At 42.2% G+C, this 26,163-nt stretch overlaps 1 protein-coding gene across 2 annotated transcripts in view; it reads left to right on the forward strand.

Annotated features, from left to right (window-relative positions):
- Positions 1-6,451: 6,451 nt before the first annotated feature.
- Positions 6,452-26,163, forward strand: part of GARRE1 (granule associated Rac and RHOG effector 1) — a 46,693-nt gene continuing 26,981 nt past the window's right edge. The window contains exon 1 of one of the 2 annotated variants that reach the window (XM_075189171.1): positions 6,452-6,678. Coding sequence is in view for 1 of the 2 variants with exons in the window: in XM_075189172.1 (XP_075045273.1) it covers positions 6,640-6,678 (39 nt within the window). In the remaining variant the exon portion in view is untranslated. The remainder of the gene's footprint in view (positions 6,679-26,163) is intronic. The other variant, XM_075189172.1, reaches the window with a different exon arrangement.

The following is a 26,163-nucleotide window of genomic DNA, read 5'->3' on the forward strand; positions in this document are numbered from 1 at the left end:
ACCTGCGTCACGGTGTTCAGAGAGGTGTAATAATTTTCAGGGAGCACTGCGCAAAAGTGTGATGGTCACATCAAGGTCCAACCTCCTAGCACTTTAGAACCATTACTTTCATTACAATAAAGTTTTCATTGTTTCTACTAAAGTATCGGAGGGGAGGTCCAAAATGTAGGCAAATATGCAATACAATAGCTTGGGTGTGTTCTTGGGGCAAGGGTTAGGTGTGACATCGTTGGGGGTGAGTTTTGACACAATTAGGGGCATGTATAGGTTCCGCAAAAAATATGATAGGGAAGGCAACAGTAAGAATCTGTGAGATTGGTGACCTGAGAAGTGGCTGCTTAGTAAGTAAAACGAGGCATTAGTAGGAAAGAGCAGAGCAGTTTAATTTTGCTAGTCATGGTGAAGTCAGAAGGGCTAGTGGTAGCTCCCAAAAACCATGTCATTGAGATGAACTTGTCATCTGTGGAAAATACAACATTTAAAAAGATATTAATAGATGTTAAAAGTCTAAGAGCTAACTTAAACAGTTCTCTCTCTCTCTCTCTATATATATATATTTATTGTGACAAAGAGGGTTATATGACACACAACTCCTTCATAGGGACAGGTGAGGCCCCAAGGAGTCTACAAGTACAGGCTGCAGACAGGGTTAAATTCCTGCAGAGTAAGACTCCTAGGGTGAACATATACAGGTGTACCACATGGGTCTAATGAGGCAATTAGACTAAAGAGAGTGGCTTATTATCATTAATTCGGTATTGTTCATTTGTGCAGTGCGACCAATGCCAGTTAGTTAGCCGGTGACTAGGCAGGAGGTCTGTGTCTACCTAGAGCTAGGGTCGCCTGGTGTCATCCTGCCAAAACTGTGCTGTTATTTGCGATATGGGCAATAAAAGCACTGTTTATTCAATCAAGAAGTTGATGTGTAAGGACTCTCTTTAATAACTCCCAACTCCATCTAGCTCTTTGATGAGGGGTCCTTGTTATAGAGCTACCTAGAGCTAGGGTCGCCTAGAGTCATCCTGACAAAACTGTGCTGTGTTATTTGCGATATGGACGATAAAAGCACTGTTTATTCAATCAAGAAGTTGTTGTGTAACGGCTCTCATTAAAAACTCCCAACGCCATCTAGCTCTTTGATGAAAGGGGCCCTTGTTATTCACCTACCTGAGAAAAGCCACCAAATCACATTGATTCACAGTAGAAGAGCTCAGAGCTTTCAGTCCTGGAGAATTGGAACCATCGGTGTATCGGTGTGTACTGAACGCAGCAGCTGATTGGACAGCCATGCCCAATCAAATCAGGGGCCGCATTCCATGTGCACCTTTTGACCTAGCAGATTCCACTTACTTGCCTAACCCATGATCTGCGAGCTCTTCTCTGATAAGAAACCCCACAGAAGTGGTAGATGTATATATAAGTTATTTTATGTCTACTGTTTTTCCTGGCAGCAATAGCTTTATTAATTTCAAATAGATCCAGATTGGAAAAAAATAAATGATATATTAAATAAATGAACCAATAAATTATTTTTTTCGGTGGCCTTTTCTGTTACTGCCCTATGGAGATTCTTGATATCTCCCCCTTGCTTTTGCGAGAGTTAGCGATCCTTAATGGCGGAAGCGTTATTGCCATGGATAATCCCTCTGCTACACCAGATAACAAATGGTGGGTGCTCGTTCTCATCACATCTCCCATCCACACTCATTACCTACTCCTATTCCTGCTACAGGACTCTTTTCGGGCTGCAACCACTTTGTGGAATCCCTCCCTCGTACAAGTCTTCAAACCTTTAAGCGTTCTCTGAAAACCTATCTGTGCAGGTATGCTTATAATATTCCTAAACCACCCTGTAAACCTCCCTAGGTTACCCTATTGCCACTCTCTACACAGTTCACACAAGACAACAACCCTCTGACCCCCTCCCCCTGGATTAATACGCAATATGTAGCAGCAAAACTTATGCATTAAACTTCCATTGTTCCATAGATTGTGAGCAGGGCCCTCTTACCTCTCTATCTGTATTACCCAGTATTGGTTTTATATTCTGTTTGTTGCCAATTGTACAGCGCTATGAAATATGCTGTCGCTATATAAATAAATGTTGATGATGAGGATGTTCAGTCAAGTACTGAACCCATACAGAGAAGCTCACTGGAGACCACTATGTGCCCACAATCACTCTGTCAGTGTGGATTAGTAAGTGTTAGACACTTTGTGATGGCTTCGGGCCATCTGGCAAAGTGGATAGTTGGCATGGAGGGGGACCTGACACAGTGGAATAGTAGCATGCAATGGTGTTAGGTTAGCATGTGGGGACACCTAGCAGTTAATGGTTGTAAAGTGGTGGCACCTGGCACAATGGATGGCTGGCATGTGGGGGCACCTGGTATATCGGCATGGCTGGAATAAAGGGTTACCTGGCACAGCGGATGGTTATAATAAAGGGCTGACATGTGAGGGCCCAGTAAAGACATGTGAGTCACAGCGAGTGGGAGCATAGTGACTGGCAGGCTGGGCTGGGCTGTGGGCCCCCCAGGCCAGTCCCATAGTGGGCTACCTTGGGCAGGGTCACTGGGCCACCTGAATTTTTTCCATTAAAATAGGCTGCTGAGTCTAGTCTTGTCCTCTGGGTGAAATTGGCCAGCCCTCCCCTGGTGACATAACGTGGAGGCATTTTGAGTGGTGGTATAATGTGGGGACAGTTGTTCTGTTAAAGTGACAATGAAGCTAGTGAAGTTGGCTCTGGAAGTAGCACTATGCAGCTGTCCATGTCTAGCACACAGCATAAGAAAAGTGGTACTGTGTAGTTGGTTTGTTTTAAATACAGATACAATACTTAGGCTGCAGGGCTGTGTTCCAGTTACAGTACATACAGTTATATCTGCATGCCATGATATGTGCTGGTGAAGATACAATACTTAGGCTACAGGGCTGTGTTCCAGTTACAGTACATACATATCTACATGCCATGCTATGTGCTGGTGAAGATACAATACTTAGGCTGCAGGGCTGTGTTCCAGTTACAGTACATACAGTTATATCTGCATGCCATGCTATGTGCTGGTGAAGATACAATACTTAGGCTACAGGGCTGTGTTCCAGTTACAGTACATACATATCTGCATGCCATGATATGTGCTGGTGAATATACAATACTTAGGCTGCAGGGCTGTGTTCCAGTACATACATATCTGCATGCCATGCTATGTGCTGGTGAATATACAATACTTAGTCTGCATGGCTGTGTTCCAGTTACAGTACAGTTATATCTGCATGCCATGCTATGTGCTGGTGAAGATACAATACTTAGGCTGCAGGGCTGTGTTCCAGTTACAGTACATACATATCTGCATGCCATGCTATGTGCTGGTGAAGACACAATACTTAGGCTGCATGGCTGTGTTCCAGTTGCAGTACAGTTATATCTGCATGCCATGATATGTGCTGGTGAAGACACAATACTTACGCTGCATGGCTGTGTTCCAGTTACAGTACATACAGTTATATCTGCATGCCATGCTATGTGCTGGTGAAGACACAATACTTAGTCTGCAGGGCTGTCTTCCAGTTACAGTACATCTAGTTATATCTACATGCCATGCTATGTGCTGGTGAACACACAATACTTAGGCTGCAGGGCTGTGTTCCAGTTACAGTACATACAGTTATATCTGCATGCCATGCTATGTGCTGGTGAAGATACAATACTTAGGCTGCAGGGCTGTGTTCCAGTTACAGTACATACATATCTGCATGCCATGCTATGTGCTGGTGAAGACACAATACTTAGGCTGCATGGCTGTGTTCCAGTTACAGTACAGTTATATCTGCATGCCATGATATGTGCTGGTGAACACACAATACTTAGGCTGCAGGGCTGTCTTCGTTACAGTACATGGATATCTACATGCCATGCTATGTGCTGGTGAAGATACAATACTTAGGCTGCATGGCTGTCTTCCAGTTACAGTACATACAGTTATATCTACATGCCATGCTATGTGCTGGTGAAGATACAATACTTAGGCTGCAGGGCTGTCTTCCAGTTACAGTACATGGATATCTACATGCCATGCTATGTGCTGGTGAAGATACAATACTTAGGCTGCATGGCTGTCTTCCAGTTACAGTACATGGATATCTACATGCCATGCTATGTGCTGGTGAACACACAATACTTAGGCTGCATGGCTGTCTTCCAGTTACAGTACATACAGTTATATCTACATGCCATGCTATGTGCTGGTGAAGATACAATACTTAGGCTGCATGGCTGTCTTCCAGTTACAGTACATGGATATCTACATGCCATGCTATGTGCTGGTGAAGATACAATACTTAGGCTGCATGGCTGTCTTCCAGTTACAGTACATACAGTTATATCTACATGCCATGCTATGTGCTGGTGAAGATACAATACTTAGGCTGCATGGCTGTCTTCCAGTTACAGTACATGGATATCTACATGCCATGCTATGTGCTGGTGAACACACAATACTTAGGCTGCATGGCTGTCTTCCAGTTACAGTACATACAGTTATATCTACATGCCATGCTATGTGCTGGTGAAGATACAATACTTAGGCTGCATGGTTGTCTTCCAGTTACAGTACATGGATATCTACATGCCATGCTATGTGCTGGTGAAGATACAATACTTAGGCTGCATGGCTGTCTTCCAGTTACAGTACATACAGTTATATCTACATGCCATGCTATGTGCTGGTGAAGACACAATACTTAGGCTGCATGGCTGTCTTCCAGTTACAGTACATGAGTATCTGCATGCCATGCTATGTGCTGGTGAAGATACAATACTTAGGCTGCAGGGCTGTCTTCCAGTTACAGTACATGGATATCTACATGCCATGCTATGTGCTGGTGAAGATACAATACTTAGGCTGCATGGCTGTCTTCCAGTTACAGTACATACAGTTATATCTACATGCCATGCTATGTGCTGGTGAAGACACAATACTTAGGCTGCATGGCTGTCTTCCAGTTACAGTACATGAGTATCTGCATGCCATGCTATGTGCTGGTGAAGATACAATACTTAGGCTGCAGGGCTGTCTTCCAGTTACAGTACATGGATATCTACATGCCATGCTATGTGCTGGTGAAGATACAATACTTAGGCTGCATGGCTGTCTTCCAGTTACAGTACATACAGTTATATCTACATGCCATGCTATGTGCTGGTGAAGATACAATACTTAGGCTGCATGGCTGTCTTCCAGTTACAGTACATGGATATCTACATGCCATGCTATGTGCTGGTGAAGATACAATACTTAGGCTGCATGGCTGTCTTCCAGTTACAGTACATACAGTTATATCTACATGCCATGCTATGTGCTGGTGAAGACACAATACTTAGGCTGCATGGCTGTCTTCCAGTTACAGTACATGAGTATCTGCATGCCATGCTATGTGCTGGTGAAGACACAATACTTAGGCTGCATGGCTGTCTTCCAGTTACAGTACATGAGTATCTGCATGCCATGCTATGTGCTGGTGAAGATACAATACTTAGGCTGCAGGGCTGTCTTCCAGTTACAGTACATGGATATCTACATGCCATGCTATGTGCTGGTGAAGATACAATACTTAGGCTGCATGGCTGTCTTCCAGTTACAGTACATACAGTTATATCTACATGCCATGCTATGTGCTGGTGAAGACACAATACTTAGGCTGCATGGCTGTCTTCCAGTTACAGTACATGAGTATCTGCATGCCATGCTATGTGCTGGTGAAGATACAATACTTAGGCTGCAGGGCTGTCTTCCAGTTACAGTACATGGATATCTACATGCCATGCTATGTGCTGGTGAAGATACAATACTTAGGCTGCATGGCTGTCTTCCAGTTACAGTACATACAGTTATATCTACATGCCATGCTATGTGCTGGTGAAGATACAATACTTAGGCTGCATGGCTGTCTTCCAGTTACAGTACATGGATATCTACATGCCATGCTATGTGCTGGTGAAGATACAATACTTAGGCTGCATGGCTGTCTTCCAGTTACAGTACATACAGTTATATCTACATGCCATGCTATGTGCTGGTGAAGACACAATACTTAGGCTGCATGGCTGTCTTCCAGTTACAGTACATGAGTATCTGCATGCCATGCTATGTGCTGGTGAAGACACAATACTTAGGCTGCATGGCTGTCTTCCAGTTACAGTACATGAGTATCTGCATGCCATGCAATGTGCTGGTGAAGACTCAATACTTAGGCTGCAGGGCTGTCTTCCAGTTACAGTACATACAGTTATATCTACATGCCATGCTATGCTATGTGCTGGTGGATAGGGCCATCTGGTAACCCTGGGCAGGGTAATGCATGGACTCAGGTTATAATAGAAGTTCTGGGAGCACCAGGCAGCGCTGCGCATGCGCACACCATTGCGCGGTGTCGGGGGCGCGCGGTGCAAGACCGCGGGAGCGCGCACGTCGGAGGGAGAGACCCAGCTGCATGTAATACCGGGACTGTCCCTGTAAAATCGGGGATAGTGAGAAAGTATGAGATTGGCCCCGCTCTGTGGTGAGATCAGGGGGGCACATCTTGTGGGGGGAGGGTGTCGGTGACGTCACTTCCGGCGGGCGGGGTGTCGGTGACTAGATGGTGAGAGCGGCCCCGGTGGACGGTGACAGAAACACGGTGAGTTCGGGGCTGTGGTCCCGCTTTATAGGTTGGGCTTATTATACCGAGGTGTGGGGGGTGTCTCACGGTCATACAGCTCTGTCTGAGGGCGGCTGTGGGGTGCGAGGTGCACGGTGTGGGGTGTCAGTAGTCAAGGGGTAGAGGGATAAGGGGGTGCTGGGGGTGTATGGCTATTGGTTGATATAAGCAATATGAAGGGGCAGATTCTGTGTGAGGAGGGGGACTGTGCTTGGGGGGGGGGGGTTAGTATGTACGAGGAGGGGACTGTGGGGGGGGGGGGGTTAGTATGCGTGCGAGAAGGACTGGGGGGGGGGTCAGTATGCGTGCGAGAAGGGGACTGTGGGGGGGGCAGAAGTTGTGCGAGAAGGGGACTGTGGGGGGGGGGGTCAGTAGGTGTGCGAGAAGGGGACTGTGGGGGGGTCAGTAGGTGTGCGAGAAGGGGACTGTGGGGGGGGGTCAGTAGGTGTGCGAGAAGGGGACTGTGGGGGGGGGTCAGTAGGTGTGCGAGAAGGGGACTGTGGGGGGGGGTCAGTAGGTGTGTGAGAAGGGGACTGTGGGGGGGTCAGTAGGTGTGTGAGAAGGGGACTGTGGGGGGGGTCAGTAGGTGTGTGAGAAGGGGACTGTGGGGGGGGTCAGTAGGTGTGTGAGAAGGGGACTGTGGGGGGGGTCAGTAGGTGTGTGAGAAGGGGACTGTGGGGGGGTCAGTAGGTGTGCGAGAAGGGGACTGTGGGGGGGTCAGTAGGTGTGCGAGAAGGGGGCTGTGGGGGGGTCGGTCAGTAGGTGTGCGAGAAGGGGACTGTGGGGGGGTCGGTCAGTAGGTGTGCGAGAAGGGGACTGTGGGGGGGGGCGGTCAGTAGGTGTGCGAGAAGGGGACTGTGGGGGGGGTCAGTAGGTGTGCGAGAAGGGGACTGTGGGGGGGTCAGTAGGTGTGCGAGAAGGGGACTGTGGGGGGGTCAGTAGGTGTGCGAGAAGGGGACTGGTGGGGTCAGTATGTGTGCGAGAAGGGGACTGTGGTGGGGTCAGTATGTGTGCGAGAAGGGGACTGTGGTGGGGTCAGTATGTGTGCGAGAAGGGGACTGTGGTGGGGTCAGTATGTGTGCGAGAAGGGGACTGTAGTGGTGGGGTCAGTATGTGTGCGAGAAGGGGACTGTAGTGGTGGGGTCAGTATGTGTGCGAGAAGGAGACTGTAGTGGGGGGGTCAGTATGTGTGCGAGAAGGAGACTGTAGTGGGGGGGTCAGTATGTGTGCGAGAAGGAGACTGTAGTGGGGGGGTCAGTATGTGTGCGAGGAGGGGACATGGGGGCTGTTTCGTTATGACTGTTCACAGTGTGATGGTTGTACAATATTTGGAGTGTAACAGTATAAGAGGTGAATGGGATTTGTTTGAATATGAGGGCGGATACATGGTGTCTCATAATTGGGGTGTAACAGTATGAGTGGCACGTGGGTTTTAGGTATATGGAGAGGTAATAGTGGAATGTGACAACATGAAGGGGTTTGGAAGGAAAGGTCAGCATGGTGGGAGTAAGTGCATGACGTGTATAGGAAAGTTTTAGTATGATGGGGGTTTGGTGTGAAGAGATGTAGGGTTTCTGGCATTGAAATGAGGGAGATTTGTTCTGTTGTTTAGGCAAGGTAGTTGTTTTCAGAAACCATTTGTTGCTATCCCTGGCAGACAAAGGTGTTTGTGGTATTTGTGACAATGACACTGTGGGAGGAGGAAGTTTGTTTTATTGTGTATGGTATATTGGTATGTGCATTTTAATGCATAATGTGAATATACTCTTGTATAAATATTATGTGGAACTTATAACGAGTTATTAATGCCACTTTGGTACCAAGTGGGAACATTTATAGTTATTTAGAGAAATCATTGTGCTCTAGTTTATTTAGGTGATCTGCTCTGTTGGTTTACTTAGAGAGAGTGGGTGGGGGTTCTTCTGCTTATGTAGGAAGACATGGGTTATTTAAGGAATGGGTGGTATTTAAGAATGACATCGCCTCTTGCATTTTTTTTGTGGGGGAGGGGAGAGTAAAGTGTCTCCGTTCACATAATAAAGGAAGCAGTTGAGACAGTCACATGGAATTGAGCTACCCGTAATCAAATCTAACTACTGGAAGCCAATGAAAACATTGTAGATGCTACTACAGTGATGTAGTTATATACAGGTCTGTATGTGGACCCTTAGCTTGCAGATGTTAGGGGCCTTTTAGGTGATGATCTGTGGAGGTTGCCATGTAAGTTTCAATGAAATGTAAAATTAATTCCTGAGCACCCTATATGCTAAATAGTGAGCCGGTCACAATGCATCCAGGGCTGTGTCACCCTGTGGCTCAGGGATCTGTGCTGAACTTCCTAGCTCTCGCCATCAGATAAACACGCGCACTAATCCTGGATCATGGCAGCTGCAGACCTGCTTACCTAGCTTTGTGATTTTTTTTTCTGCATTGCTTTGCTCTATTTTGCACTAGAATGATTGTCACCAGGGTACGCGTTAGATTTGTGCAAACTGTGGCTTGAACGTCTGCTGCAAACGAGACTGCGGTACTGATCCCTGTCATCAACTCGTGTTTGTGTACAATTAATCAGTAACTTAATGCTTTCATTAGCAGCATTTGCCAGATTGTGGGATGTCTTCGACTGCAGTGCATGACATTTTGAAGGTGCACAAGGCTACTGTACCCATTTAGTGGTGTACAAGTCAGGACAGTAGGATAAATACTTGTTCTGTTGATTCTCTGCTGAACAACCTGTGGTGGAAAAATGACTGAGCAAATCTGTACAAAGGCTGTTGCTGATGTAGCTCTAATATTGACATCTCTTCTTCCAATATGCTTCCAATGAGCGAAAGAACAGCAGCGATTGACAGATCATATTACACAGAATATTTTTGGTTTGGGGAAGACTTATTATTCAGGCTAGTAATGTAATGACTATAAACCTTTGCTGTTCATAATGTAGATGTGTGTTTGACAGATATTTTTACCATGAAAGTGTTTTCATTTAAAGGCGCTAATACAGAACTACGAAACACCTTTGCAGTGCTAATTATGTAAATATTATTGATTTTTGTTGTAGTCCCTAACCTAAATATAATGTTTTGCTTGTGCCTCAGCAATGCAAATATTCAGGAAGTTTCTAGTGTTTAGAATGTGCCTTCCCTTTGTTTGAGTTTTGGCATGGGAAAATTTCTAGTGTTTGTGTATACAATATATTCTTGCTTTGACTCCACATAGCTTATCAGATCAGTGATTCCCAATCATGGTGTCAGGGCACGTGCTTGTCACAATATCAAACTGGTTGTATCACAAGTATTTAGGGTTAACAGGAAGACTCTAAAATATGTTAGAGAGGTGGAATGTGGATTATATATGAACTATATTTTTAACTGTAAGTGGGACAAAGCGGCTGTGTTTAACTTTGGTTTCAAATTGTTGTTGTATTTATGATTATAATTTTATCACAATATTGGTCTACCACAAAAATGAATCATGTGCTACTTGCTTTGAGACACTGAAGAAATTGGGAACCACTGCGGTGGTTGATATCGCTGTAGATTAATGATTAAGGTAATGTATCTGTTAAATTATCCTTCATATAGTGTAAGGTGAATTGCCACCCATAAGTTTCCAAACTAGGAAATGTATTGTTGGCACTTTGCTAACTGCGTGAATTTGATGCTTTACAAAGTATAAAGTCAGGAAGCATTTGCTTGCACTGTCTGTGATATCCGTGTATGGAATGTCTTTGCAGGTGACTGTCCTGGTGAAGCATTTGTTGGGTAATAAACGTTTCATGCCACAGCTCAAGACTGATGAATAACTTTGTCCGCATGTGGAAGACATGTATTTAGTCTGTGCTGCATGCCGATCTGGAGGTAGATAGTAGTGACTTATGTCATGAACTCTTAAAGTGTACCTGTCATGACAACGAAGGTAGCCACTTTGTCAGATGAATTACTATTCCTGAGGCTGCGGCCTATCAACTCACTAGGTATCAGTGACATCCCCGAGGCGTGACTTACTAGTGTCAGTGGTGCTTAGTGAATTATCAGGCTGCGATATTAGGAATATCAGTTAGGCCGACGAAATGGCAGTTCGCACTGTCGATGAACCTTTAACTCTCTTCTAAAATTAGTTTGACATTATCCCTCCTGTCACCTTTAACACTACAGCCTGCCAGAGGGGATTTAAGAACAAAAAAAAGAAAAAGTTTTGCAGTGAAGAGGTTAAACACAAGACCCTTTGGAAATTATTTAATAGAAATGTAATGCACTTGTTAATCTATGGTTGGAAATGCCCTTGGAGTGTTCCAATGCCTGTCAGGAGCACTTTGCATTGTGTTTGACAGTGACCATTCAGTTACAAAGGCAGGAAGCTTGCTAATTTCCTATGATACCCTCATCCTTAACTGATTGTCTTGTCTGCTGCCTGATTAATCATCCCATAATGAAATCCTTCAGTGGTTTTACATTGGGGAAAAAAAAAAACAACACAACTTGTAATAAAAATAATGGCCACAGAAATGTATAAAGAATCTCTCTGTCTTAATAATTGGGAGGGAGCTGACTTTCTTTGAAGCCAGTGGCAGATTTGTAGACCTTGTTTGGTGCTCCTATATCTAAACACTTTAGAAACCGTATAATTTTAACGACTGTGTTTTATGTAAAAATAGCTTTTAAAAATAGATGACTTTCTCTTTAATGGACTGTTTACACATTCAAAAACCGTTTTGTTTTTCACTGATCACGTATTTGCTTGGCTGAGAGATTTGTTTATCGTTATTTGTGTAAGTAAAAAAAATTCTGCCACCAAGTCTTTCTGTATAGTGAAAAATGGCTGCAACATTAAGCGGAAAACAACAGACGTGATGGGTAGCACAGCATAATGCCCGAGACAAGGTGGTGCAGAATGTCTGCCGTTAAGTGTGGTGCTTGGACTACAACATTACAGGGGAAGTGTACCGCTAATCAGAATTTATTTTTATTTTTTTAAACAAATCTGAACAGCTAATGCCAGAAGAGAGTACAACAAGGATAGAGTGTTGCATGTGAGTCCTGTATAGACCTGTACAAGGAGGGAATTTTTTGCGCAACTTTGGAATTGATATACAGGATGACGATAATGTAAAAAGGGGGTTGTCTGCAAACAGGGTTATTTTATAGTCCTCTGAGCCAACTAATGTGTCTTGGGGATAACCGGATTCTTTGCACCAAGGGTTCGATAACCAGCGCTAATGTCATGGGAGAAAGAGGGCAACGCTCTCTGGGCCTATTCATAATATCAAAGGTTTATGATAAAATGGTTGGATTCTCTGAATGAAACCCAAACTATCAGAATAGTTTGTTCTTTTTCTGCAAATGTTTAGTAAATCATGAACATAAGGACCTGTGGACGCAACAGTTTGTAGTTTAATTTCTCCTCCGTGGTTTTGACAGGAGAGCGGTGGACAAACAGATCATTGATCTCTGTACTGGCCGTGTACAAGGGCGCTTTGCAGAAGCCGATTGCGGAGCGGAGAAGTAGAATATGTTCTATGTCATTCTTGTTTGCATATTAACATTTATTAATTAAAATCGCCATATAATATAGTATATGACTTGCTCTGCTTTACCTAGAAATACCCAATTACATAATTTATTGGAAGCACAAATTTGGGTTACCGCACATCTTCTGCAGCACCCCCTGTCCACCAGTTTTTATAAACTGTCCCCAGTATGTTTTAAATTGCTTCCGAATCATTTCCCTCTTTAACCACTTACCCTGTGTGTGTCTGTAATTTTTTCCTTATTTACTATATGAAGCTTCCTGATTGAGAGTAGGAAAATAAGAGTGACCTACTGCACTGGGGTGGGTTGATGAAATCTCTCTGGAAGGAAACTTGGATTTTGGCAAACACCTGCTGAACCCAAGTAGGAATTACTCCTGAAAATGTGAAAATAAACCAGCTGCCCGAAATGTATATTTATCAACCATCCATAGATGAGAAATATCTTTTTTTGCTGCTGTGGTCAGATCTGACAGACGGATGACCCAAAATTAGATGGACACTCTTTGGAGAGTTCATTGAAGGTGAGAAGAGGTATTTTGAATAGGCTTCTGTATGGTCTCATACCTTCTGCTCGCTGCATTTTATATTTGGTGGTGGTACATATTTCTCTGCATTACCCTGTGTGGTAATGGGCAGAGTGTATTTGATAGGAAAGACAAAGTGATCATTTACAGTATATGACACTTTTTTTTTTTTTTTTTATGTTTTTAATAATGTATGTGAATGTGTTTAGCTTCACCATGTAAAATGTGAAGCGTGTGCCACTGAAAATAACTTGTGCATTTCAATGTGATTGTTTTAATCATTTTAAGTCTGGCTCTGGAATAAAACTATGGGACTTCATTAAAGAAATGGAACAGGCCGGGCTATCCATCCAAGAGACAAGTGGATGGCTGATGTCTGATTCAGCCTCCTGCTCTTTTTAGTTAAATGGAACAATCGTCACGTTGCGCAATCGGAGGTTGAGTAATAAGATTGACCTGTTTGTGGCTTCCTTTACAACGATATAATTGAGTAAAGAACCGGGGATCCATATTAATTTCAGCAGGTTTTCATGTTCATTTCCACGTTTTGGGACCCTTGGGGGTAAATGTATCAACTGCCGATGTTTTTTTTTCAACTTGCAGCTATTCGGCGAGTTTACAGTGAAAATTTTAAGTGGCAATGGCTTTAACCATTGCCGCTTTAAATTAGCTCCGCAAACTCGCCGACTAGTGGCGCGTTGTTGAAAATATCGGCAGTTGATACATTTTACCCCCTAGTGTCTTTTTATCAACACATAAAAATACAAGTTCAACAAATCTCAAATCATTAAAACATTGACCCATATGTCTTTTTACACTTTCTTTTGACTTGACATGTCCTTTAACAGACTTATGGGTTAATGCTGGGAGATGGGTATCCCTATTAGGAAAACTTAGGAGACAGCTTGATATTTTGAATTCTCAACAGAACAAATTGAGCAGGCACCAGCAGACATTTTTTTTGATTATCTTCCTCCTTGCATCTGTAGTGCCGCACTGGATACTCTTTTGATATTCTAAAACTTATCTTTGGGCACGGGTCAATTTAATAGCTTCACATCTCACGTAAACGGCCTACAAAAGGAAATCTGTGTAAGTTTTGAAAGCTGGTGACGAGCTCCTGACAGTATAGACTGTGATGGCCTTCAATGTTGTCAGGATGGAAATATGTTACAACTAGTTGACATTGCAAATCCTTCATATAAATTCCTCATGTAGCATCGGCAGACATGGTAAAGGAACAACTAGTTTGACTGCCATGTTTTTTTCCTGGTAGTGATTTGTCTGCATTCCTTCACATCTTTAGATATTGGGGTTTGTTTTGTTTTAGGGACAAAAAAAACACATTACTCCTTTTTTCTTTTTCCTTCCGTTGCCCTAGTTATGCTTTGTAAATTGTGACAAACTGTGAAGTCGGGACAGATTTTTGGGGTGTAATATTAGCTCTTTGTTGGCTGCTTCAAAGTTGACAGAGTTAATCCATAATCTAACACCCACCTTAAATATCAGCCCTTTAAAAGGATTGCAAAGCTGTATCAAATATTTGAAATATGTACGACCTTAGGCATTTGTTTTTCCACATTCTCAATGAACATCCTGTTTAATGTCTTTATTAAAGGAGAGGTTCATGCAACTTTAAGGCTTAAGAAAAAATCCTCTGTGCCCACTACTATTGGCAAGCTTACCCTGAAGCCCCCTACATTTAAAAGACGCTGACTCCATCCCGGGTGCTTCTTTGCTAAATTTTGTATTTGGTTCCATCTTTGTTAATGGAAGTGTGGATGAAAGCAAGACATCGATTCCTGATCTGATACCATTGACAGCCTGGCTCAAAAAGGCTCTTGCATTCAAACATCCCGAAATATATAAATAGCACGAGTCCTGGTGGTAGGGAGCCTCTGCAGTTCTAAGGCTTTCTGATAAAGGTTTAGCATAGCTCTCTTCCTCTTTCCTTATAAGTAAACATTTTGAGGAAACCTTTGCATTGTTGGAACAGAATGCACCAAATTGCTTAGATGTAGAGTCTGTAGAAAAAAGTGAGAACCGTTCTTAAAGACGGCCAGCGTAAAAGTTGACCTAACCACGTCCTATTATCATACTTCATATTGTATGCGATTTTTTTTGTATTTTTTTTTTTAACTGAGATCTGTTCACTAGTAACTTAGGAGCAGCCAGAGTAGAGATCAGAACCAATTTGTTTCCAAATCAGGTTATTTCCCTGTCTCGTGAATTGAATTTGAGTAAAAATCCAAAGCAGTATGTCATATGTGGTACATTATGAACTGCTAATAACACAAATGCACTTTGCAAGGCACCCTTCATTTCCATCCCTGGCATACATCAGAGGTTTCTTTCTGTAGAATTCCACATACTCACTGGGTGTAAATGAAACATTCTCAATAGCATCTTCTAATAATGACACAAAGCAGTTTTATCCCTGGCTGGTGAATGACTGTCTGAATGTTTCCGCCCTGCAGATCTGTACTAGCCACTAATGAGGACAATGTTTTGTTTTTTGAAAACCGTACATTCTTGTGGGAACCAGTTTGGATGGGGAATAGTAAACATCTGTTGGGGCTTTCGGGTAATCCTCTGGCTGGTTAGAGGAAATATGTGCTAATTTGTTCATTCTGTGGCTGTCTTCGTCCAGTTTACCACTGCAGTCTGGTCTGACCCCAGACGCTAAATGAACACACATTGGAGGATGGAGAGAAAAACAAATTTTACATTTGTTGAAAGAACAATCTAAGTAATAAAACAAAATAGCGGGTTTATTAGGTCAGTGTTGGTTCCAGACTAAGAGCTGCTTTTGTTACTTTGTAAAATGAAAGGGCTGGTTCGCCCAAGCGTTTGTTTTAGGATTTTTCGAGTTTGCGTCTTTTATGTATGTTGGGCAAGTCGTGCTAAAAGGTTGGCATGCATCCCCAAGCTGCGCTTCCATGCTTTGTATGTTTTTGTTTGCCTGGTCCTTCAGACATGGAAACTGGAGGACTACAAATAAACAATATAGACAGTTGCCATGTTAGTAAATGTCAACAAAAAGATGTGAAGAAATAGGGCTGTCTGTGCTGAGTGATAATATTTCACTGAATATATCTGTATAGAAATCTTTTATTGTGCCTGTTAGGTTTGTTACTATTCTGGTAAAGTAATCCTTGTTTCTGTGATCACCCAGCGTTCATCTGTGTTTAGTAGCAGCAGGCGTCAGATCTTTACACACACACGTAATCAGTAGCACTCGGAGTTCACAGCCAAACAGGAAGTGCAAAACTCTAAAGCATATCTACAAATAGATTGATTCTGCGTTGGATTGTGTCTGTGGCGATGTTTGTTTCAGTGATCCATAGCATTGTATCAGTTATGTTTTTTTTCCCCACAGGAAATAATTAAGGTTAACCTGGTTACAAGGAGCCACTATTCCATAGCATCTGTGTTTTTTTTTTTTTATTGTGCAATTATGTAAATTTAACACACACAAAAATAGCACTAAATAACTTTTGTCAGATCAGAGAAAGTGATAGTTTTATAGAGCAAAAATGCTTTCAGTAGAATTTTATGGTGTGTAGTCCACATTTTCTGCATAGCTGTTTTAATATCGGCAGTCAAATTTATCTTGCGGCAGCTATGTTATGCTAGCTAAGATAAGGTAATTGCCGCCTCTTATGGTCTCCCATGTTTTTCCACAGCGGATTCTCTTTTTATTTAGGCAAATAAGGTATTAAGATTTTTTGGATCTGCAGTAGGTGAGCTTGCTGATGATGTGCTTGAATACTTTATCTATGTACTTAATAATCAAGCTGCTTGAAGCTTGGCGTGGTTCAATTTGCAAGTGTTCCTCTGTAAAACAGAAGCAGGGAAAGACAAGCGCATCTAGCTGAGAGTATCACCTTATAGAAACTACTAGTTTATAATACTGGGCGCACACCCTGTGATATCTGTGGTAATATTGCAGCGAATGTCACCCCATAGCAACCCTGATATACAATAATGATCTAAATCAATAGGGTCTATACTGTGTGTGCTTTGGTGAATGCAGGCAGCGATAGCCTCCAGCGATCCCAGAAAGGATCCAGACCAAAGAGCCGAGTGCCCGAATTGCGTACAGTGATACCATGGTGTCTAAATAGAACGGTGGTTAAGTGGCAACATTGTTGCTTTATATTGACAGCTTACCTCATTAATCCAAGTCTTGTTGGCCAAGATTTCATGGGCTTGTTGAAATGGAGGGTGTTTAATTTAAATGGACAGCCTTGAGTTTCCCAGGTAAGCTGAGCGCTATTGAAAAGCCTCCTCTCCATGGGTAGCCCTACACTAACTATTTTCTACTGTAGGTTTAATCTATTATCCTATCCAATATAAATGTGGGGTTTGGTTTTTGTGAGCTGAAAAGATATGAATATTATGAATGCGTTAAAAGGAAAATGCTACTTGCATCTGGGTTATTGCGAATAGTCAAACATTGATTAATATTTCAATAAACCAACTAAAACTTGTGTTGATAGGCTAAGCGCTCTTGTATGCATGTTAAAAATCCTAAGGTATTGAAAGTCTCCCATAGTTACATAAAATCCTACATGTATCGGGTAAAGTGCTAAACTTTTTTCCCCAAGCTTTACAAATGTGTAAAACGATCTTTTCTGTTAATTTGTCTAAATTAGTTGAAAGGCGATTACAATTTTTATATCATTAGACAACTAGTTTAAATATGAAATATGTGCGTTTTGTCCTTTCTGGCTCCGAACCAATGATACCTTCAATTTTCTCCTCCGCTCTGTTGATAGGTTCTATGCGGCACACCTAGTCAAACCTCCCAGTTGCCAATTCCCTGAATAGAACAAAGACCTAGCAAGAGTCTATCAGACCCTGACATACCCATAAAATATCTGACAGCTCTGTGACCTAATGGAATACCAACATACTGTATCTGGATCAAAGCTGCTGTGTCTCATCACTGGCCATTGCTCACAGCTGGAGTGGATTGTGTGCACAATCACATTAGAAACATTTCCCAGCGCCAGCTGTCCTTATCTACTTGTAAACAAACAGCAAATCTCTGGTTTGGGATCAGACACAGTAGCGGTCATTTTTTAGATGCTTGTAGACATCCTATTCCCAGAATCCATGTACAGGTCTGTATGGTTATACCACTGGTGGCTCAGTAAAGAGTTCAGCACTGAATTATGCTAGTCCGTGCCGTTTGATGCCTCTTTCAGCAGAATGACAGCTGTTTACAAGAGTCTGGTGTCTGTCCAGCCCTGGTCTGTTGGCACTTTAAACCGTTAAATTTCATATGGGAAACAAACGCAAATTCCTCTACCCTCCATTGTTCCCTTTTGTTTGATTTTAAGAAAAAGTTACCCAGCTGTTTGGCAGTGTGAATATATTTTAGGAATACAACAAATGTGTGTGGCCTTTGCCTTATTAGACGTTACGATCACAAGCCGATCATGAGTGAACATCGTACTTCCACTTTAGCACCCTGTGACACTCGTTCCTTCCCTAATGACTAGCTTCTTATTACTCATGCTGCGCTGTCCTGGTGCATCGTATACTGCACGGGAGATCTGGGCTTCCTTTCGCTGGATATTGTGGGTTATGTGTTATTGGGATCCTAGGAAACATTGTCTGTAGCTTGATTGGTAGTCTCTATGCTGCTACCATTTATTTCGGATAAGCCGCGGTTATATTTGTGACTATTGCATATAAGTTTTACCGTTCATGTGCTGCCTGCTTGAAATCAGGCAGGCCTTACTGGATATAGAGGGCACCATGGGAGATATCGGAGGTCCACCACACCCCAGGTAACTGAGCAACGCTTCTGGTGAATGTTGTAATGTGAGACTGGGTGCGTTAATAGTACAGTGTTAGAGATGCTCAGGCTCGGTTCCTCGAGAACCGCACACACCCGAACTTAGGGGATCCGAGAGCCGAGCCGGCTCGGTACTGTCGTGCGCCCTCGGAATTGAAAACAAGGCAAAACGTCATTATGACGTCGTAGGATCTCGCAAGTTTTGAATTCCTTTTTAAGGCCCAACATAGCGGGGGGTGGGAGGGAGGGCGGACCCCCATTTCTCTTTTCTGCCACTGCTGTGTGCAAATGTGTCCTAGATGTGCTAGGAACTGCCGTGTGTTTGTGTCATTGCTCTGTCGCTTACCATCCAGCCAGGTCGCTGCAGTCTTTAAAAGTGTTTGAAAATAATATTGTGACCTGTGAGGTGGCCTAAATTGACTGCAAATTACTTGAAATTAGTGTTATTGAGGTTAATAATAATGTAGGAAAAAAAAAAGAGCAAAATTATGTGATTTTTTAGCATATTTTTGCAATTTTTCTAAAGAGAAAACCCCAAAACACACGAGGGCGGTTTTGCCAAAACACGAAGCTAATCCAGATCCAAAACCAATTCCCGGGGATCAGTGAGCATCTCTAATGGATGTTGCCTGATGCAATGGGGAGCAGTTTGTCATGGACCATTCATATGAACCTAGACCCCACATGTCCAAGGCAAATCCTGGGCACCAGGTCAAGTCAAATATGTAACCTAGTGACCAGTATTTGCCCAGCGCCGATTATCTAACAACAACTGGTTATTGTAGAACTGGAGCTGGTCATGGTACGTAGAAAGCTATCAAACTCGTGGTTGTTTTCATGTATTTTTCTGTAATGCTCTCTTCTCATTGTTTCTCTGATTGGCAACAGCTCAGGTTAGTTAAGTATGCAGACATTTCCTGTTGGCTCCGATATATTACAGCAACGAAACGTATCTGCTGAAAGCCAAACAAACCCAAAAACATCTATAACCTTTATTCTTCTTTTTCTAAACTACAGTAGGAGAGAGAAATAAAAAAAAAAACATTTTTTTTTCTCCTCTATACTGCAGACCAAGTCATTTTTATAGAAGGAACACAGTTGCCCGTTAACAGATGTCAAGTCATCTAGCGCCTTGATTCCTACAGTTCTGAGCTCTAAAAATAATAGGCGCACTGATGGCTGAAGTATGTGCCCCCCCCCCCCCGACACATGCCACCTTCATAGGCCCCGTGACGGTTGTGAAATGCAGGTCTTCTTTAAGCACGTACAAAGACGTGCGACTGCACAGTACGGCTCTTGTGTTTTAACAGACAGACATAGCGAATACTTTCAGGGGATCTGTAGTTTTATCAGCGGGCAGATGGAGTCAAGCCTGAGACTTCAGGACTTCCCAAAGGCCCCAAGTATTTAAGGGAAGTGCCCTTCTGCAAGTTTTTTTTTATACACCGTTCTGTTTCCTGGTGAGAAGGATCATTAAATTTAAATAATGCAGAAATCTTGTGGTTATAGCTTTAAAAAGTGACTGGCTGTATGTACTAAATAGATTGTTTAACCGGTCATTTAGAAATAATAATGCTCTTACTCAGGCATGTTCAAGTCACATAAGTTGGTTAATACGGTAGACTATTGTGTAGTCATGATGTAAACCGTGTTGGGTAATATATTTAATTTCCTCACTGGGAGTGTACGGCATTTTCTGGTATTCCCTGTGCACTCCTGGGATGATCGTTTGAAGTTGGAATATGAATGAATGAAAGGGCCTGTTGTGTTTTGTGGTCAGCAATGCTCATCTGCACATTACCTAACAGCCGGTTGTTGTTCCTCCGAGTCTGTGTGACTTAGAGTCCTCAAAGGGATGTCACACAATCTAGGACCTGCTGTTGCTATTTTGTCACCTGTTAAAAAACAGCTGAGTCCTTTCTACATGTTTTCTCAATTGTCTGCATCAGTCTAGTTATACAGCAAGAGGTGACGGGGTCAGTGATGGAAGAAAGACCTCTAAACACATGTTTGTGTCCACATCTCTGGTGGCACTGTGGCAGCATTAAGTATAGACTGAGTTAGTGCCCCTGGTACATATGTGCAAGTCATTTCATTACTATTTAAAGCCACATTCATGGACTAGAACGACCCTTAGTTAAGGTGATTGTAAAATTGTGTGTGTATCTGCTTTGCAAATCATGGTTACATTTTTAATAATTGACTCAAATGTCATGTATTATTAGAAATATTGAATGGATATTTGATAATGTTAAAATGATATATTATGGGGTCATAGGACCCACCCTAAGGGGCATGGCAGCCCATGTTTTGGATAGCGAGTAGAGAATACCTGATGGATTAATAGGAAGTTTTGTATACACTTTTCACTTGTAACCATTGTACTGTTGTCGTCTTACCTGTATCTGTAGTTCTCCCGTTCATAATATTACAATACCAGAGGCCAGAGACTAGAAAGGATCTAATTTTAATTTTCAGGAGCTATGTTTAACTGAGCCGGCTCTGACAAAGGAAATGCCAACGAGATTGTGCGACTGCTGTTTATTCTAGAAGCTATAACTCTGGTTGGACTCTTACACAAGGCTAAGTTTGGCTTCTGGTGTTTACACATAAACTAAACAAGAGCAGGACATGTCGGAGGGGAGACAGATGATCTTTCTCTAGTTTTTTTTTTTTCCTCACGACACCATGTTTTTGTCCGGTGTTTACCTGCATCAGTTTAGAAAGAGGACTTGTGTAATCACTGTAAAGATGGATATTTGTGTGCGTGGAAGTACACCTGTCTTCAAGGCAGATTTATTTTCATTGTTTTTAAACTGGCTGTTTTAAGAGGTATTCTTATAGTATAACGAGAAAGATAAATATAAATAATATGGTTCCTTTCTGTGTTTAATGTGCAGTAATTAGGCAAATGAGTTATTTATATGTGAATATGATGAGTCTGCGTTACTTCTAACTGGATGCTTTTAATTGCTTGACCAGTTTGGAGGATACAAGTGACTAGTTTATATAGATATGGACTTATATTACTTATTTTCATTTCATGTTAAGTTGAATGTCCAGTCGAGCAAGTCATATGTTGTTACTAATTAGTCTGAGTCTAATCAGTGTTTCACAGCCAATAGTATCTATCATAAGTGGATGCGTCAAAAATTGAACCAGAGCTGAAGTTGCATTACAATTAACAAAGACACATATGATGTAAGATATGAGGCTGCAATTGGCTTAAGCTCAGAATTCTCCTAGGATCCGGTTTGGATGTTATATAACCTATAATGTTAACGGGATATTCTACTGAAAATGAATTATTCTTGTAAACTTTATTATTGAGCTATTGCTGACAAGTCGTCCCGTTATTACTTTGCGTTTGTCGAAAAATGATAATCTTACAAGTTTTTCATTTTATTCCACAGCTGATAGCGCAGGATTCTTAGTCGATCCGAGTCTATGAATTACTAAAGTAATAAATACACCCTTTTAAGAGAGGAGCGCCCCACATTTACTCCCCCCTCCATGTACCAGTCTGTAGAGTCTTTTATTCCTAACCTGGTTCCTGCATGAAGCCACTTTGAGCTTTAGGGCAATTGCCTTTTAAAGGCAATACTGCAAGAAACTGTCTTACGAGGCTGCTCTGATACTGCCTCTTAATGTGACTACCTCAGTGCTCGTTCATGTTGTCATTCCCCAAATATTCTTATTTCGTGCCAGGAATCTCTTTTTAATACGATTAGCCTCAGTCGTTTTACACTGTTCCAAAGTTTAATACTCTCGGCAAAACAACCCATCACAATAAGCAAGTTATCCAATTGTGTAATGTCATTACATGGAAACTATATTGTTTTCTATGTAGAGCTTTGGAAAGAAGCACAATAGGACTCGTATTATGTATGACTAGAGTTTCTGTCATTCCCTTTTTAAATGTGTGATAATTACCTGGAATGTAGATTGGTCTTACTGGAGAGGCAGTCCAGGGGAGATGGTCCTTTATCTACAAGTACTGTAACTTGTCGGGGGAGATGCTCTGTAAACTACTAGCACTGTTATGGGCTGTAGATATATATATTTTCCACTTGCAATCCTGGGTGGTCACCTGGAGCGTCTCTTCAGCTGCTTCCTTCGGATATCCTGTAGCACAGACAGGCCGGAGCATGCATAACATGCCAACACAGGCTGGCGAGTGCTGGGATGCCCTCCCCCTCTGTGTACAGATATTACCGGCGTTCTGTCTAGCGCTATCTTCAGACTGTTGGTAAGCAGACGCTGTGCACGTGTAGCCATGGTCTGAAGATAGAAAAGGGTGTATTCTCCTTTCTTAAGAACACGTGGTTTTGTTACCCTTAATACATTTATTTGCAAACTTTTAACGGTTCCTTTTAAAATAAGCAATGTAATATCACACTGTGTAAATGATGTAGGCACTCGTTATAATGACAAAATGAAAGGCCACTTTTGTGTCACAGGACCAAATGCTGTAGCCTGGAAAAAGTAAGCATTGGGTTGAAACTATACTAATAACAGAGTAGGTTTTATTCTTAAGTACGTCAGAGTTAAACTCAAGCAGCATGTATCTCGGTACAAAGCTTGTTAATGTTATGGGTATCGTGGGGAGATTCTTTTAAACAGACTGTGGGGAGGACTTTTTTCAAAAGTTATTGTAACCCAAGGCTATAAATCCGAATGAAACCGTTATTGTCTAGTAGTGATTGGAAGATGAGTCTGATTGCTGTGGGATTCAGCAGTATTTCTTAGCGGTATGTATGTGAGAGCTGATGGCACAAGGATGCAGAATGATAAATCACTTTATGGCCGCCTTGCAGGTTAGCTGCAGCAATATTCCAAGTGTAGTGGAGAGTCAGTCTAACGCTTCTGTTTACCTGTATGTGAAAAAGCAACATCCTGTGCAAATAGCACATTGTCTTTGTAAACTGTCAGGTTGGTATGTGCAGTGTTTATCTTTCCAGAGTTTTTCCCTCACAACCCTGCTCAGAGTAAAGAGGTGTTTCATTTATACAGTGTAAAACGATTTGCATTTCATAAATGAAAGTGATCCAATCCTTGAAGTGTCTGTTGGGATAATACTTGTTTTGCGCGAACCTGGAGCTGAATGCGTCTTTAGTTTGTGTCCTACACAAAGACTGTGTGCTTGGACCCTTTGAAAAGTAACACATCATCCAGGGTTTGCTTGAATTTTGCATTCAGTTTGGGGTGTATATTGACAGCGGTGTCCGTAAGTAAAATGTGAAGACAAGTAACCGCTGTCACAACCTTTCAAGTCACAATGGATTATCCAGAAACATTGTCGATAATACCTGTTTAATACGTTCTAACATTACACCAGCGTAGCTCCACGTTCGGAGCTGTGACATTGCAGGTGGAGCCATGATTGTTTGCAGTATGCGATTTGTGTATGTTAATTATTGGTGATTGTCAGTCGTTCTAATTTAATAGGTGATGGTCATTTAAAAAGCAGGGGGTTTATTTAGTTGCATGTGTGGTGTTTCTATTTACAAATCAAACACCAGTACGGTCAGCTGGTTTGGTGGTGTTGAACCAGTACTCTCATGTGTGACCAGATCTGTTCAATCAAACTGGTATCCGATCAAGCAGGTCCGAAAGGCTGATCAATTCTCACATAAGCTGTTTGTGGGGTCTTCCAGAATAAATTAAATATATCTTGTCATACAATACATTTGGTTTGATAACCCTTCCATCTTGTCCTTCCTGTGTGTGGCTAGTATGTGACCATATAGGTCAGCACAGTGGATTAGTGGTTAGTACTTCTGCCTCACAGCGCTGAGGTCATGAGTTCAATTCCCAACCATGGCCTTATCTGTGTGGAGTTTGTATGTTCCCCCTGTGTTTGCGTGTTTCCTCCGGGTGCTCCGGTTTCCTCCCACACTCCAATAACATACTGGTAGGTTAATTGGCTGCTATCAAAATTGACCCTAGTCTCTCTCTCTGTGTATGTTGGGGATTTTAGACTGTAAGCTCTAATGGGGCAGGTACTGATGTGAATGAGTTCTCTGTATAGCGCTTCGGAATCAGTGGCGCTATATAAATAAATGGTGATGATGATATAGGCTTGTGTTTAACTAGATCTCGTGTTGTCACTTTTCATTAGGCTGCTAAAATAATTAGCTGATCTTGTCTTCTGTAACCTATATATCTGGTCAGGTTAATTAAGTAAGGTGAGAATTCACTGCTATATCTGGCTCCTGTAGAGAGGAAAACCAACCAACTAATCGCCAAAACTCAATGTATCAGATTGTTGACAGCAGCAACACTTGTAATCTCGCTACAGCTGCCGGAACTTCACCTTTTGTGCTGAGCGTTGATTTGACAGCTGCTGAAGACCCCCAGTCAGGACTCTCTGTTAGCCTAGGTCATTATTCTTAACAGCTGGAGCACCATGTAACCCCTACCCAAGTAGTAATATAAATAATACGCTGCTATATATTAACATACTTCAGTCGCCTTTAGTGTGAAACCACAGAGTTGTGGTGAAGGAGGCTGTGGTACTAACAGTTGCAGAATTTTTGGCTGTAGGAAACTTAATTGTGCATTTTAATGTCTTTTATAGGTAGAGTTTATTTTAATTGTATTTGCCCATTGACTTTCAGTAAAAGCCAATAGCATCTAAATTCTCTGCATACTTTATTAATGTCGGTAGTGAAATGAAGTCGACTCAAATGGAACAGTTCTCCATGAGGGCAGTTTATCATAAATTTATAGAACAAAAGCCTCTCTGTGCACGTTAACAAGAGGATGTCTGCATAGCTTTTAAAATAAGTCCTGTTTCTGTATAATGTCCCAGAAATAGTCTTCATGTTTCTGGCTTGGCGTCTATAGGAAGCAGTGTTTTGTATGATGCTTCTGTCTGTATTCTGCTGGAGTTGTCCCCTCCTCCTTTATTAAGTCTGGAAATGATATGATAGTTTGGGTGTTCTCACTAATGCATAAGTCCATTGACTGCCATAACCAATGGGAACCCTGCATTTGTTTGGCTGCTCTGTAATATTCTGCTAGAGGCTCCTATTACCCTTTGAGATTTAGGGACGAATCCTGACTGCGCTTTGGAAGTTTTTTTTTTTTGTTTTTTTTTTGCAATGCTCATAAAATTATATTTTATCTAGTAAACAGAGAAAACGATCTGTGTTAAATAACAGTTTTGGATAAAATGGTGCTGCATTAAGAGCGCCTCTGTGTTTAACTAGGTCTAACATCTCTCCTCCTGTTTCCACCACTTCTAACTCTGCTCTCCAGCTAGTTTGCCCTCCTCCTCGAAGGCCCTCCTCCCCCCTCTGGGGGTCTCCCTGTCTTCCGCGCCCTCCTTTTGGGCCCCGTCATTTGCGGATACTCCCCCCGCCCTCACTAGCTGTGCATTGAGCTTACTGAGTTACTGTGCTTTATGTTTACTGTACTGTACTGTGCTGTCTCACCCTGTATTGTAATTCGTTTTTGTCCCTGTACGGCGCCACGGACACCTTGTGGGGGCCCTATAAATAAAAATTAATAATAATAATAACTAGAGGTCCTGCATGATTGCAGAGTGCATATTTTATTTTTGTGTTCTATTTATGGAAAGTGGCATAATCAAC

This window comes from Mixophyes fleayi, chromosome 10, assembly GCF_038048845.1.
Source record: "Mixophyes fleayi isolate aMixFle1 chromosome 10, aMixFle1.hap1, whole genome shotgun sequence".
Lineage (NCBI taxonomy): Eukaryota > Metazoa > Chordata > Amphibia > Anura > Limnodynastidae > Mixophyes > Mixophyes fleayi.